The sequence below is a fragment of the Anomaloglossus baeobatrachus genome, chromosome 1 (assembly GCF_048569485.1).
Source record: "Anomaloglossus baeobatrachus isolate aAnoBae1 chromosome 1, aAnoBae1.hap1, whole genome shotgun sequence".
NCBI classification, from domain to species: Eukaryota; Metazoa; Chordata; class Amphibia; order Anura; family Aromobatidae; genus Anomaloglossus; species Anomaloglossus baeobatrachus.
This window is the reverse complement of record NC_134353.1, coordinates 331,296,660-331,313,515: the sequence shown is the minus strand read 5'-3', so window position 1 is coordinate 331,313,515 and position 16,856 is coordinate 331,296,660. Positions and strand designations below refer to the sequence as shown.

The window sequence follows — 16,856 nt, the reverse complement described above, 5'->3', positions numbered from 1 at the left end:
GCCTATCAGGTCGTCACAGTGTATTGTGAATCTGCCCTTCTGTGCAATAGCCACCTCCTCCTTGGTTACGGTCCCCAACTTATGGTGTTGCCAATACCAGCCAATTAAAATCCTAGGAACACTCTGCGCCACACCCACCAGACACACCAGTGGACGGCCTGAGTGGAATAGGGTCGCCCACTTGGGGGATTGGTAAGGGGAGGTCAGGAGTGTCGGGAGTAGGCCAGTGAAGCGTAGGAATCTTAAAATATGAGCTATGTAAAAAGCACAGTAGGTACAGAGCATGCGGAATAAAAACAAAAGGCAACGCATTTCTGGCGTGTATGGTTCTTGATGAATGCCCAAATAGGCTTCAATGACTTTTATGCTGGTCTTTTGCAACCACTCTTTTTTTGCAATGTAAGCTGAGCACCGCATGCTGCAAGGGATAAAAAAGAAAATACAACTGTACTTCTCTTATCTGTGTGCGAGATATTGTTTATAGAAAGGGTTTCTTCCGCCCTCTACTGTGATTTGAAATCTCACTTGATGCGCAATCTCTATTGAGAGCCTGGTGTGGGAGGGGACAGCTCCCAGCTCTGCTACACTCATCTTTTAAATAATGTCCAAACGGCTGCACACTGTGATCTAAGCTAAGATAGTTTCAGAATCTCTTTGCCTAGATCATGGTGCTCTCAGGTAACGTAGCATAAACCTGCTGACAGATTCTCTTTAACTTGGAGTCGCTTGACCGAGCACCACACAGGTGAACTGACTACGTTTCTCACTTATTTAAATATGACTATATGATTGGCTTGCTTCTAAGTAATTGTAATAGATTTCATTGCGCCACTTTTTGAAATATGTGCTGTCTTTAGCCAGGCATTGGATGTATCCCTCAATAAGCTTGTTTATTGATCACAACATATACAAGATAAAAATTACACTGTTTCTGCCAGAAAAGATCACAGGTACTTGGAGTTGGGGAGATGGGCTTAGGCTAGTTTTACACATCCGGCCTTCCACCGGATTCAGTGCATGCCAGTACAGTGTATACAGTACAATGGCAGCGTGACAAGCGCCGGTCACATGCCGTCATATGACTGGAGCATGTGACCCGGACGTTGCTGCGCTGCTATTGTACTGTATTCACTGTACAGGTGTGCGCCGAATCCGGCAAACCAGATGTGGGTCCTATTTTTAATACATGAACTATATTGCACAATTTCAAATTTGTTTATCCCAGAAATAAGACACCATAAATATTTGTTATGATACAGGTCAGAGGACATAGGATTATTTTCCTTTAGAAAAGCTTTCCTAAAAATGTTCTTAATTCTTCTTCCCAAAAGAAAAGAAATAGTTCAATATTTTCTTCTTTCATATGCACTTGGCTCCATTTGGCAGGAAGTCAATTTACCGCCTAGGATTTCTATTCTACTGTGCAATACATTGTTTATAGAAGAAAAACAGGATTAAGGCTGAATACAAAAGATTATTTTATTTATCACAAAAAATTAAGAGAAAAAAAAAATCACAACATAATAGAAGAGTTGATAAAGTGCTCAGAGATGTTATAGCAGGGATGAACACCCACAAGCATGTGAGGGGCAAAAGTGAGGAAATAGTAACCAAATACAGTGGAACCTTGGATTAAGAGTAACTTGGTTTGAGAGCGTTTTGTAAGACAAGCAATGATTTTTAAAAAATTGTAGCTTGGTTTAAGAGCAATAATTTGCAATAAGAGTAAATACTCACCGTGCACATATCCGGTTCTGTCCTTTTACTGTGCTCTGACCCACTCTGGCGGTAACTTTCTATACATATGTTCGGTATACAGTATACCTTTTGTACAGTACAATATATACTATATAGCATTTGTGGATACAGTATTGTACTTTCTTATTGACAACCAGTACAGCACGTTGCGTATACTGTACCGCTCGCACACCAACAATTCTATTGTAACTAAAGTGCAGTTTCATTTGTTTGTTTTTTCTGTACTGTACAGTATTTTGAATCAGTGTACTGTAATTTTGAGTACAGTACATTATTTAGTATTACTGTAATAAGTTTGTATAAATACAGTAAATATTTTTGGGTTGTGGAATGAATTGTCTGTGTGTCACCCACCTGCAGCGGTCGCCCCAGGGACACCACTCCATCTTCGGGGACGCCAAATTGTCTTCACTTTGGGTATATCTGGCTACAGGTATGTCAGGTTTATTTATATAGGAGTCGTGACGCCACTCACGGTTTGTGGTCAGGGATATGGGTGACCGCCACTGCAGGTTTAATGAGCATCTGGGGCTGATGGAGTCTGCAGTCAGATGGTGTGGCCTCCCGTCAGTGAGGCTGACCCCAGGGGCTCGTGTGTGTAGAACAGGTCCCTGAATAACTCAGTCCGGAAAGTCTTTCAACTTGTTTTTACTCACTGTTAGATATTTCGTGAGGTACCCGGGCGATGCTGAAATTAAACCAGGTAGAACCAGGAACTCCTTCAGGCCCATCTGAGGGTAACCATCAACTCTCCTTCCTAGCATTTCTTGTTTCGAATAACCCCTGACTTGAAGTACCGTGGGGTCTATGCAGGGAAGTCGCTGCTGCCTTTTCTCCCCTTTTTGGCCCGTTTGCCGGCAACGTGGACCAGGTGAGATAGCTTCTGGCTCTATCTCCTTATGGGTCCCCCTGTTGCTGCTGAGGCTCGGACTCTAGTTCGTTGGTGAGGTACTTACAGTCCCCTCACTGACAGGTTTAGCAGATCAATAAATGTACGTCTACTCTGGGGACCTGTTCCCTGTGCGTGCCTAGTCACCAGCAGTCCCTGTACTCGACTGCCTCTCTTCAGGTGTCTTTCTGACCGACTCTCTGGTAACCGTTCTCCCCTGCTAACAGCTACTACACGTGCAGGGTCTGACTAGAGTGTCCGTGTGACTGCATCGCCTAGCAACCACGCTCTCTGCTACCAGACTGGCTCGCTCCTTCTACTTTCCTTACAGCCTCTGCAGCTTAGCTTCCAGCCCATCCACTACACCTCTTGATAAGAATTAAAGGCTAGCCTCTTCCAGAGGCTACCCAAGGGTCCCATCTAATGGTGTTGGAGACCTGGTTGCTATTGTGTCTGTGCGCACACACCCCATTCTGGCCTTTGGAATTACCTGGAAGCATTGTCCCAGCATGGGTGCAGTACTAAGTGGTGCCTGACCAGGTCAGGGGCGCCACATTCCCCCTTGGTTATCAACAGCACGTCCTCTGGCTGCAAAGACAAGAAAAAGATTAAATACAAACTTTTCCCACACGGGGGTTATTTAAACATACCAGGTACCATTCCACCACCCCCCACCACTCACAAGTCCTGGTCCCACCCAGAAACTTCTAAGAGGCAGGTCACCGGTCCCCTTGGTGACCAGGTCTTGGCCATCTGTATCCCAGACCTTTCCTCCAATCTTCCTCCCCTGAGGATAATGGCGTAAGGTAGGCCCCATAAACAGGCGTGCTCTCTTGGTGTTGGAGAGCAGGACCCATAAACAGGCGTGCTCCCTGGTGGTGCAGAGCCATGCCCCATAAACAGGCACACCCTGAGGGTTGGTACCTCTGAGGTAATTTTTTACACTGCGAGAGTTTGTGGCTATAGCCAGTTCATAGCCTGTGGTCCATTTTTTTTGAAAAGTGCACATAACCTGGTGCTAGAACATATTTCAACAAGTTCTCGCAAAAGTCCTTGCGGGCACATTCTTAAACGTTACTAAACTTTCAGCATGTTAAACATTCTTAAACTAAACAGGTTCTCTACAAAGACATTTTAGACTACACAAATTTTCTCCTCTCAAGACAAGGGCTCTTATTTTCAGTGCTCTGATTTTGGGAGATTGCAGCATGAATGTTTTGGGCATTTTGGGCGTCCCCTGGTGGTGATGACTCTGGGGACCTGGTAGAAGCCGTGGGGATGGAGTCTGAGCTCACTAAAGTTTCCTTCGCACATTGCGCCACGTCCAAGGCAAACCAGCCTCTCTCTCCCATATGCCTCATGAACTCGACTACATCCTCCACATAGAGATCACGACCAGGGTGACCCCGCTGTAGATGGGATTGCATGTCTCGTCTGGAGACAAAGATCTCCTCCTTCACTCCGGCCTCCACTATAAAGCCCCACCCTGTGCGGCAGTTGAATTCCTCCACTACCCCACGGTGGAGGGGACCTCTGGCCTGGTGCCTGGCCCGCCGCAGGGACTGTTTTTTTCCTGCAGGTCCCTGGCCTCCACTTGCTCTCTCTCAGGGGTGGGCTTCTCAAGGGGGTGTCTGGCTCTCGCAGTATGTTGCCCTCTGCGGGCTGGTCTCCGCTTTACCATCACCTGGTCATTAGCGGGTAACCAGGTCACATACATGCTGGGGCTATATGCAACCATGTCTTCCTCCCTGGTAGGGGGTGCTGCAACCTCCTCCGATCGTTGGGGGGACAGCAGCATGACCTCAGGGCCTCCTTCTCTCTGAGGGTGCTGCAACCTCCTCCGGTCGGCTGGGGATCAGCAATGGCTGTAAGACCCCTTCTCCCTCCCTGGTGGAAGGTGCTGCGACCTCTTCGGGTCATTGGGGGGACAGCAGCGCGACCTCAGGGCCTCCCTCTCTCTCAGAGGGTGCTGCGATCTCCTCTGGTTGGGCGATTAGCAGCTCTGGGGATGAGCCTTCAATAGCCAGGTAGGACAAGGGATCCCTCTCCTGCGGAGAGGGTGCTGTGACCACTTCTGGTCGGGATGGCAGCTTGGGGATCAGATTCTTCTACACCAGGTGTGCTGGGAATCGAGCATTCAGTTCTCTCTTTCACTGAGCCAGTTCTTTGTCCACTTCAGGTCAGAGCACAGGTGCTGGTTCCTCAGTCAGCGACTGAGGCGCTGTGACCACCTCTGGTCGGGCAACTAGGACAGGAGGCGTTACGGCCTGGTCTGGTCTGGCCGTGGGTGTCGCATCTGGTGTTGCATCGGGCATCGTATCAGGCATCGCATCAGGCATCGCTCCGGCGTCTGATGACCATGCCGATGGGGTCAGCATACCCGATGGAACAGAGGCGGTTTTGCACTCAGTCAGATCCGTGCTGGAGACATCCCGCAGCATGGTCGCCACTGCCGACAACGACTCCAGTTGAGCGTGGGCGGTGCCTCCAGGCGGGCCTTGCTGCACTGACAACCGCAGGTTTTTAATTGCCATTATCATCTTCTTCCAAGCAGCTATCTCTTGCCTGCTCTGCTCTTCCACGCCATTGGCAATTCTTCCCACTTCTGCCTCCAACTCCTCTGCAGTCATGAGCCTGGTCCAACCCTGCTCTCCCTGGTCACGTCTTGCAGACTCCATCTTGTCTCTGTTGCTGCTCACCAGGTTCTGGTCACGCTGCAGTCTTAGTTTCGTTTCTGATTGTTCTCCTCCCACAGGACTGGGACGTCACCGCAGTCCGGGGACAGATCCGCCCCCATCTTCTCCTTTCACGATGTCAGAGTGCTCTCCCCATGCTGGGTCAGCCACTCCTCTTCGTGGGCAGTTACCTTTCTTTTGCGCGGGCTGCAGCTTCTTAAATCGTGTGCTTTTAACAGCAACAAAATGGTGGCGGTTCAAATTTTCTTATCGTACCGCTGAGGCGCACTGTCACCTGTCTTAACAGGTCTAGTCCTTGATCCTGTTCGTGACGCCAGAAAGGAATGTGTCGCCCACCTGCAGCGGTCACCCCAGGGACACCACTCCACCTTCGGGGATGCCACAGGGTCTTCACTTTGGGTATATCTGGCTACAGGTATGTCAGGTTTATGTAGGAGTAGTGACGCCACTCACGGTTTGCGGTCAGGGATATGGGTGACCGCCACTGCAGGTTTAACGAGCGTCTGGGGCTAATGGAGTCTGCAGTCGGATGGTGTGGCCTCCCGTGAGTGAGGCTGGCCCTAGGGGCTCGTGTGTGTAGAACAGGTCCCAGAATAACTCAGTCTCAGTCCGGAAAGTCTTTCAACTTGTTTTTACTTACTGTTAGATGTTTTGTGAGGTACCCAGGCGATGCTGAGATTAAACCAGGTGGAACCAGAAACTCCTTCAGGCCGATCTGAGGGTAACCATCAACTCTCCTTCCTAGCATTTCTTGTTTCGAATAACCCCTGACTTGAAGTACCGTGGAGTCTATGCAGGGAAGTCGCTGCTGCCTTTTCTCCCCTTTTTGGCCCGTTTGCCGGCAACGTGGACCAGGTGAGATGTCTCCTTATGGGTCCCCCTGTTGCTGCTGAGGCTCGGACTCTAGTTCGTTGGTGAGGTACCTCCAGTCCCCTCACCGACAGGTTTAGCAGATCAATAAATGTACGTCTACTCTGGGGACCTGTTCCCCGTGCGTGCCTAGTCACCAGCAGTCCCTGTACTAGACTGCCTCTCTTCAGGTGTCTTTCTGACCAACTCTCTGGTAACCGTTCTCCCCCGCTAAAATCTACTACACGTTCAGGGTCTGACTAGAGTGACCGTGTCTATGTCTTCTAGCAACCACGCTCTCTGCTACCAGACTGGCTCGCTCTTCCTACTTTCCTTACAGCCTCTGCAGCTTAGCTTCCAGCCCCTCCACTACACCCTTGATAAGAATTGAAGGCTAGCCTCTTCCAGAGGCTACCCAAGTGTCCCATCTAATGGTGTTGGGGACCTGGTTGCTATGTGTCTGTGCGCACACAGCCCTTTCTGGCCTTTGGAATTACCTGGAAGCACTGTCCCAGCATGGGTGCAGTACTCAGTGGTGCCTGACCAGGACAGGGGCGCCACATCTGCGTTTCAATTATTTCCTATGGGAAAATTCACTTTGATATAAGAGTAACTTGGTTTAAGAGCACACTCCCGGAACCAATTATGCTCGTAATCCAAGGTTCCACTGGACAAGGGAGGAAAAATAGGCAGGAAATCAAACAAGTGACTTTGCCATAATAACACTACAGATCAACCGTTAATGTGATAATTGTATCAAAAGTGGCTAAAAAATTAGTCCTGAAATCCTGACTGCTTACCCATGGATAGATGAGCCTTGCCTCTGTCCCCCACAAGCAAAAGAAAACTTGTGGGGGACAGAGAGGCTCCTCTATTTAAGCAGTCATTTAAAGGGAATCTGTCACCATGTTTTTGCCTTTTAATCTGAGAGCAGCATGATGTAAAGACAGAGGCCCTGATTCCAGCCGTCACTTACTGGGCTGATTTGTGTCGTTTTGATAAAATCACTGTTTAATCAGCAGTAAATCATTACAGGACTACTTGGTGTGCTGTCAGGTAGCTCAGTATATTCATAAGCTCTGTATAACTGCTAGATCTGCAGCAGAAAAAACATTGATTTTATCAAAATGACAGCAAACAGCTCAGTAAGTGACACAACGCTGGAATCAGGCTCTTGGTTTCTATATTATGCTGCTCTCAGAAGGGGTAGCAAAAACCTGGTGACAGATTCCCTTTACCTCCATAAACAGGCATATTGGCTGTCATTAAGGGGTTAAAAGACTAAACATAGAAAATAATGAATAAGTACACAAATTCCTCCTGTTGTTTATAACCTGATTTACTTTTGAATCTGTTTTTGTCTAAATTTAAAACTCACAATCACAGTTGGGTCCAGGGATATTTGGACAATGACACAGGGTTTGGCCTTTTAGCTCTTTACCAAAACATACTCAGGATACAGCTATATAATCAATATGGGATTAAAGTGAAATCACTTGTCTTCAGTTTCATGGTATTCAGATCCTAATTGGAGTAAGGCTATGTGCACACGTTTGCGCTCTGCACTGCACCTAAAAGGTGCGCTTCAGAGCGCAGCTGAAAAGCTCCGTTCTGAAGCGCATGGTGCCGGCAGAGAACGTGCACTCTGCCTGCAGCTCCTGCCATAGACAGAGCAGGGGCTGCCGGCAAAGCGCACGGAAGAAGTGACATGTCACTTCTTAGAACGCGCGCTCCGGGCAGCAGCCAAAGCGCTGCACTCTAAAACGCCACGTGCGCACGGCCCCTGCACAATCTCCATAGATTATGCAGGGGACGCAGGACGCATGCAGTTACGCTGCGCTACAAAGCACAGCGTAACTGCATGTAATTACGCAACGTGCGCACATAGCCTAAGGGTACTTTCACACTTGCGTTGTTTTCCTTCCGTTACAATCCGCCCTTTTGGAAAACAGCGGAATCCGTTAACGGCAAGTGACAGCGCTCAGCTGAGCGCCCGCCCGCAGGCATGTGACAGCGCTCAGCTGATCACCCGGCGGCCGGCTGCAGGGAGCGCTCAGCTGATCACCCGGCGGCCGGCTACTGGGAGCGATCAGTTGATCATTCACAATAGTCTGCCCCCGGTAAAACTGTAAGAAAAAAAAAAAAATCAAAACGGATTCCGTTGATTTGCAGCATCCGTTGCGCCACTATATGCAACACATCCGTTGCATCCGTCACACAACGCAATGCAACGGATACCATTCAACGCAAGTGTGAAACTAGCCTAAGGCTGGTTATCATTCAGTTCTCATTTTCGTCCTCTTAAAGAATTTTTGGCATTAACAGAAATGCTGCAACCTTTCAAATTTGGTTCACGACCGTTTTTTTTTTGTGTAAACACTTTTGATGAAGGGCCGACAGCTTCCTATATCCTCAGGATCAGTTTTCAGCAGTCTCCTGATCTGCAGAGGCAGTTTTACAGTGACAGGTAACACCTTGATACAGATACTCAGCTAATAACACTGGATCCACCAATCACAATAGGTGAGCTTGTTTCTCTTCCATTCACAATGACCTTTGCTCAGGCACATTAGATGCAATACTAACGATTGGGTTGCGATCCAACCAGAGTCCAAAAAAAAGCGCCAGCGGCCAGTGTGCAAATTTCAAGATATCATAATCTGTATGTATGAAAAATAAAAAAATAGATATTGCCAACATTTTGAAAAATTCCCATTTTTTTTTTTGTAATTTTTTTTTTTTTTATCAAAATTTTGGCTGGTTTCACTAGTACATATAGCCCAAATGAGTAATAAAGGAGATGATTGGTTTGTTCTTTTTAATTACATTTCTGACTAAATGACTGTTTGTTTATTTATTTCTAGTGGGCTACTTTAAGAATTCAAAAAGGTTTTGAAGAGCAAAAAAAACTTCGAATGGTGGCATCCAATGGTAAGATTAGAAACCAAGTAGATTATCATTTATGGTAGATTGAAAAATGTGCCAAAGGATGAAAGAATTGGTCACCAGAGTTTTGCTACCTCATCTGAAACTGCAAAATGTTGCGGCAGAGACTGTTTTACCTGCTGCAGATCCACTGATTTTCAGGGTTATATAACCCCACCCACACCACTGACTAACAGCTTTCTAGGTACACTGTGCATAGGCAGCAATGTGCCAATTAATGGTGGGGGTGGGATTGTACAGACCTCTAGAATATGGAAGACTACTTGGCTGCAGGTTTACTAGTCCTCTAGGTGACCTCCTGCTGATCAAACAGTGATTTTATCAAAACTACAGCAAGTAGCTCACTAAGGTTTTGCTTCTTCTTTTTCTGTTTTCTCTTTTTGGTCTTCCTAAAGGTTCTTTCTATAATGTCTAAAAGTGAGCCAGGCCAAATTGTTAAGAGGTGGGGACTTAAATGCTCACTGATTGTCTGTGCACTGTAGTGCTAATATATATATTATATTATATATATATATATATATATATATATATATATATATATATATATATATATATATATATATATATATATATATATATATATATATGTGTCATTCCGTGTCAAGTGGACCAGTTTTAAAAATCGTCCCCACTCGACGTTCTCCGATTTTGCTGAAAATTTAAAAGGATGTACATGTATGTTTGAAAAGAGGTTCTGTACATTTTTAGGGCCAGATCTCAAATATATTGGGCACTGTTGACCTTTCACTGAAGGCCCCCCCCCCCCCCAAGGCTGCGGCTTCAGCTAAGAGGATTTTGCAAACTTTGGCACATAGCCATTAGAGTTCTATACTGGCTATGATGCTGAAATTTGGCATACTAGCTCAACTTTTGCTGCTAAACGCGATAAAATTATTGCCGGCTATGACAAAACAATATTTTGGCCGCAATTTTGTGTCAAAGTGGCTTGCAAAACGCCTCGCATAAAATTTATGCCAAACTTTGGCCATATATAACTCAAGACCAAAAACCAATAGGAACTGGTGCTTTACCCTGTACAACAAACATCTTCATGACTTTGCATTGCTGCAATATCACGGTCAAAGCATATGTATTTGTGGAAATATTCACACCCACATATGATGAAAAACTTAAAAAAAACGAATTTTACCTATTTTTAGGTTAAATTTCCCAAAAAGGGTACCCCTAAAATATATTAATTCTGTTATCATTTGAAAGAGCACATTTTTCTCTACAAGGATCATTGGGGGTTTTGCAAAATCCTCTTAGCTGAAGCCGCAGCCTTGGGGGGGGGGGCCTCCAGTGAAAGGTCAACAGTGCCCAATATATTTGAGATCTGGCCCTAAAAATTTACAGAACCTCTTTTCAAACATACATTTACATCCTTATAAATTTTCAGCAAAATCTGAGAACGTCGAGTGGGGACCACTGGTCCACTTGACACGGAATGACCCATTATTTATTTATTTTTATATATATATATATATATATATATTAGTGCTGGCCAAAAGTATTGTGTCACCCCTGCAATTCTGTCAGATAATACTCGGCTTCTTCTTGAAAATGATTGCAATCACAAATTCTTTGGTATCTTCATTTATTTTGCTTGCAATGAAAAACACAAACGAGAATGAAACAAAAATCAAATCCAAATTGATCATTTCACACACAACTCCAAAAATGGGCCAGACAAAAGTATTGGGACCCTTACCCTAATACTTGGTTGCACAACCTTTAGCCAAAATAACTGCGAACAATCGCTTCCGGTAACCATCAATGAGTCTCTTACAATGCTCTGCTGGAATTTTAGACCATTCTTCTTTGGCAGACTGCTCCAGGTCCCTGAGATTTGAAGGGTGCCTTTTCCAAACTGCCATTTTGAGATCTCTCCACAGGTGTTCTATGGGATTCAGGTCTGGACTCATTGCTGGCCACTTTAGTAGTCTCCAGTGCTTTCTCTCAAACCATTTTCTAGTGCTTTTTGAAGTGTTTTGTGATTGTCCTGCTGGAAGACCCATGACCTCTGAGGAAGACCCAGTTTTCTCACACTGGGGCCTACATTATGCTGCCAAATTTGTTGGTAGTCTTCAGACTTCATAATGCCATGCACACAGTTAAGCAGTCCAGTGCCAGAGGCAGCAAAGCAACCTCAAAACATCAGGGAACCTCCGCCATATTTGACTGTAGGGACCGTGTTCTTTTCTTTGAATGCCTCTTCTTCTTCCTGGGTATCCTATCATACAGTCCCTTTTCATTCAAACACCGACGGATAGTACGGGTTGACACAGTTGTACCGTCGGACTGCAGGGCAGCTTGAACTTGTTTGGCTGTTAGTCGAGATTCTTTATCCACCATCCGCACAATCTTGCGTTGAAATCTCTTGTCAATTTTTCTTTTCCTTCCACATCTAGGGAGGTTAGCCACAGTGCCATGGGCTTTAAACGTCTTGATGATACTGCACACTGTAGACACCGGAACTTTCAGGTCTTTGGAGATGGACTTGTAGCCTTGAGATTGCTCATGCTTCCTCACAATTTGGATTCTCAAGTCCTCAGACAGTTCTTTGGTCTTCTTTCTTTTCTCCGTGCTCAATGTGGTACACACAAGGACACAAGACAGAGGTTGAGTCAACTTTAATCCATGTCAACTGGCTGCAAGTGTGATTTAGTTATTGCCAACACCTGTTAGGTGCCACAGGTAAGTTACAGGTGCTGTTAATTACACAAATTAGAGAAGCATCACATGATTTTTCAAATCGTGCCAATACTTTTGTCCACCCCCTTTTTATGTTAGGTGTGGAATTATATCCAATTTGGCTTGGACAATTTTTATTTTTTTTCATTGAAGACAAATTAAATGAAGATAATAATACCAAAGAATTCCTGAGACAGGCACATCAGCCAGACACAAAATCCTTGTTGCCTCCCTCCCAGGGGCTGATGTCCACACCAGGTGAGGTGGAGCCAGGCGGTTGGCCCCACCCACCGAGGAGTTCACAGTCCTGGAGGCGGGAGAAGGAAGTCAGTTCAGTTAGTGAAGTAGTAGTGGAGGAGCAGACTGACCGTGTCCGGGTGTGTTGCCTGGGCACTAAGAGCAAGGTTGACAGACGGTGGTGGCCGTCTGCAGGAGAGGCAGATCAACGCGGAACTGTAGGACTGGGGACGGGCGGTGGCCCGCCGCTACCGAACTGGAGAGCGAAGTGAAGCCAGCACACACAGGCAGGGCCTACGGACCCCGACCAGGCTTGGAGTCGCCATTAGAGGTCAAATCCATCTGACCGGAACCCCAGGGGTTTCCTACCAGCCAAGACCCGATTGAAGGCAACCGTCCAACCAACAGAAGGAAATACATCTACCGCCACAGCTAGACTTCCAAGGGCCAGAGCCTGAGGGCAAAAGGGCTCCTCCGGCACATACACACGCTGGGGAGCGGGTTACCGGTGGGAATCCATCGGGACCGAACATACACAAAGGTGCAGGGAAAGGCAGCCACCACTAACTGTTCAGGAGAAGCCACAGCAGCCGGCTGCGGGACCCGTCCATCCAGCCGTTTGGTTTACCAGAGACTTTGCGTACCTTTTGTGGCTGAGTGAGTACTACCGTGCCGTCTGGCACCGCACTGCGCAATCCAAGCGACCCTGCACCCATCCAACCCTGCTTCCCTGTCATCTCACCGGGCCCCGGGACCACCAACCCTTACCCACGGAGGGGGAAAACAACATCCCAGCTGCTCCCTGCCATAGCTCCCGGGATCCCCGTCACCAGCAGCGGTGGTGGCCAACCTCACCACAACCCGTGGGTGCCGTCACGGACCAAATCCCCAAACCAAACTACCCCCTTTCACTCACGGGCGAGGAGCGCCGCTCGAGTCCCCGGATCCGGCCCACCGCTCGAGCCACCGAGCAGCCATCGCAGCAGCGCCGGACCCGAGCGTTAGCGAGCGCAGCGCAGCGGCGTCCTTCCCCGCCCGCGACATATGTGTATATATAATATAAAATGTGTGTGTGTGTGTGTGTGTATGTATGTATGTATGTATGTATGTATGTATGTATGTATGTATGTGTATATATATTGTGAGGTAGCGACCACCAATGTTGTGGATGGTCGCAGTGGAGAAGGATCCCCCTGTGATATTGAACTGAAGGTGTGACGGTGGGACTTGTAGTTCCACATAACTTGGGTTGTAATTAAGGGTTAGGTTCCCTTTAAACTGTGACCAGTGTGATGGACAGAGCTGGAGAATCACATACCTCCACCTGTGGGTGTATTCGGTTGGGTTTTAAGAGACTGTTAGTTTTAGAAACAGGGGGAAGCCTGAGAGTGCTGCACATGGAGGATGTGTGCTGGAGATCTCAGTCTGTGTGAAGACTGAAGAGAGACTCCTGGAAATCAGTCCCGGTGATGACTGGGGAAAAATACTGCAGCCTGGCTGGAGAGGGCTGGAGGCTGCAGGAAGCAACCACAGTGACTTGTGTTCGCTGGCTGGAGCCAGAGTGTGGAGAATCCACTATGGACACTTAATTGGACTGGAAGCCCACGGTATGTGGATGTTATATTTTCCTTTTAAGCCAGGAGAGGCTTCATTGTGTTTTGGAAGGGTAAGTTTATGTTGGTTACTAATAAACTGCTGCATTTTTGAGAGAGACTGTTGCCTGTGTATGCCTAAGCTACCCTGCACCGCTGCAAGCGAGTAAAACCCCCGGGTTGCGGTAAGCAACGTTCACTATATATAATATATATATTGTGAGACTGTGACCGGGGTTATCTATGACGGCCGGTATGTCTCGCCCCGGTTGTGCTCACTCCATGATAGAAAGTAAATCCACTCTAGGGTTAATGCTGTTTTCCTACAGGCTGAAGGAAGGGTTAAATGGAAACCGGAACAAGGGCAGGTGTGCCAGGTGTGAGGGAGTGAACAGAACTCCCTGAGTTCTCTGCTGGAGAGGCACATGTATATTGTTGTGGACTTTTGTTTGGACATTAAACCGTGTGCTGTGAACCTTAATGCCTGGATCCCGTGTCTTCGGCTGCGCAGCCGACCACGCTACCTCACAATAAATATATATATATATATATATATATATATATATATATATATATATATATATATATATATATATATATATATATATATATATATATATATATATATATATATATATATATATATATATTATACACACACTATGCAGCGCCTTTTGGGGGCTTGTCTTCTGTTCAGTTCCAGGTTTTGTCTTTAAAATAAAAAATTAAAAAAAGAGAAAAAAAAAAGCTCACTAAGTGGGCACATTGCTTGAATCAGGGTCTATCCCTACATCATGCTGCTGTCATATTAGGTCGAAAAAGCTTGGTAATAAAGTACCTTTTAAGTTACTGACCTTTACGCTATGTGCTCAGATTTATAAATGTGATATATGTAAGGAATGTATTTCCTCACCTCCCTTACTTATTTCACGCACTACACTTGTATGCCGTGGAACATGAACACTGGCACAATACAAACCCAGAACACTTTGGTTCAATTAATTTATTCTTTGCTGAACATTTAATGGATGTTAAAAACCTCAAATGTGCAATCTGTTATTATGGCAACTAGTAACAGGGGAGATATGTAGCACAGTAGCGGTTTCTGGATACAATCACTCTGTATTGTTTGATTGTAAGAAATTCCAGCCATATCTTTTCAGTCTGTCTGAACCTCCTGTTAGTCATGGCGTCGGTGCATGAGGACCCCTCTCAATGCTGCCATGCTCATCGGCCCCGGACGGCTCCTGCCGGACAGCAATGGATCTACTAAATTAATGAAGGGACAAAGAATGTATTTGTATGTATTATTTTTGTATATATAGTATTACACTGTGTTCTTTTCATAGATTGTCATCTTGCTTCAGGGTCAACTTATATTGCATCGTCCCTGGTAGTAAATGTGGATCCACAGGACAGAGTCCAGTGCAATGAGGAGGAGAACAAATAGTTTTGTGTATAATAGCGTCAGTGTAATGCAGAAGATGCAAAAAAGCCTTATTGCCTATACTGGCATTATGGTATGGAATTGGCTGTAGAAGATTTAGTGAACACCTATGAACGGCCTTGCATTTTGGGTAATTTTAAATCTGTGCATCTTTTCTTTAAAAAAGATACCTCTTCCCTCTGCTTTTCAAAATAATACACCGAGTAATTTCTGAATATACTGTGCAAGTATGTTTGTTTTTTTTTTTTCCTTCCGATACTGAGCTTAAAATCCACTGTGTAGACAGATTTAAAGGATGGTATGCTGGCTGCCACTAGAGGGGAAAAAATAACAGAAAAAGAAGCAGCCATTACCAACACAAGACCAGATTGCCAGTGCACTGGCAGGATGCAGCAGGCCCCTATGATAAAGGTGGGGGCAACACAGGTACAAAATACTAATTAACAAGTTAGAAATAGTTATGGGTGAACGTGGACTGTAAACGTCCAGATCCGCACGGGTTCAAAAGTACCTGAGCACCAACCCCAGCCTCTGAGTTCTCAGGGAACTCCGTGTAACGATCTGGGTCTGGCAACTCTGGTAAATATATATATTTAATTTTTTTTTTTTTGTATTTTAAGGAAAAAAAAAAAGGGGGAAAGCAAGCATGTTATACTCAGTCTCTCGCGTAGCTGTACTTTTCTTCCGTGGCCGTTCATACTACCCCAAAATAAGAGGCTTTTTAAAAAAGGCATGCTGTCCCTCTCAATTTTGATACCCAGCCATGATAAAGCAAACAGTTGGGAGCTTGTATTTTCAGGCTGGAAAAACCCATGCTTATTAGGCTTCCCCCAGCCTAAAAATAGCAGCATGCAGCTGGCCAGGATTGTCACATCCGTTAGATGCGACAATCCCGTAACTTTACCTGGCTCATCCGATTGCCCTGGTGCGGTGGCAATCAGGGTAATGAGGGGTTAATAACCGCTCACAGCTGCAGCTAAGTTTTAAATTAGTAATGGGAGGCGTCTGAGACCCCCCCTTTACTAATCTGTAAGTGAAAAGAAATAAACACCAACAAAAATCCTTTAGTTGAAATCAAATCCAAAAAAATCCACCCTCTTACCACTTTGTTAACCCTCAAAACACCAAAGTCCAACGTAATCCACACTAGGTTGCACGACGATTCCAGTTCTGCTACATCTGAAGTGACAGCGTCCGGCCATACAACATGACCGCCCGCTATGAGCTTCAGGCAGAGAATGAGCCATGTGATGAGCAGTGACGTCACTTAGGTTATTTGTGGCCACAGCTGGAGGTTCCCACGGTCCTCTATCTGTGATCGCAGGTAACCTAACCTGAGGTAACTCCGTTCAGTGAGGTCACCTGAGGTCAGGTTACCTGTGACCACAGATGGAGGATGGTGGGATCGTCCAGCAGTCACTGCAAATAACCTGAGTGACTTCACCACTCATTGCACAGCTCATTCTCTGCCTGAAGCTCACAGTAGGCGCCATTAGTTACTCAGTGCTTTACAAATTGTCTCTCCAGGAAAGGAGACAAACTCTAGCGCAGCGCCACCTATTGGAAGTAGCGATCCTAAAAGTCAGAAGTGGATTTTTAACAATCCTTTGCATATGACTTAGGATTTTATGCCAGACCAAATTCCCAATTTGCAGACACGGTATTTCGGGGTGCTTGCCCCTCGTCAGTGCAAAGTATGGGGTGTCTGGTCAGTGCTTTACAAACATTATCATCACTGTCCCCACTGG

At 46.0% G+C, this 16,856-nt stretch overlaps 1 protein-coding gene across 1 annotated transcript in view; it reads left to right on the top strand.

Annotated features, from left to right (window-relative positions):
• Nucleotides 1–16,856, top strand: part of GPAT3 (glycerol-3-phosphate acyltransferase 3) — an 88,561-nt gene that overhangs the window by 24,650 nt on the left and 47,055 nt on the right. The window contains exon 2 of the mRNA XM_075352009.1: nt 9,057–9,123. Within this exon, the coding sequence (XP_075208124.1) occupies nt 9,057–9,123 (67 nt within the window). The remainder of the gene's footprint in view (nt 1–9,056; nt 9,124–16,856) is intronic.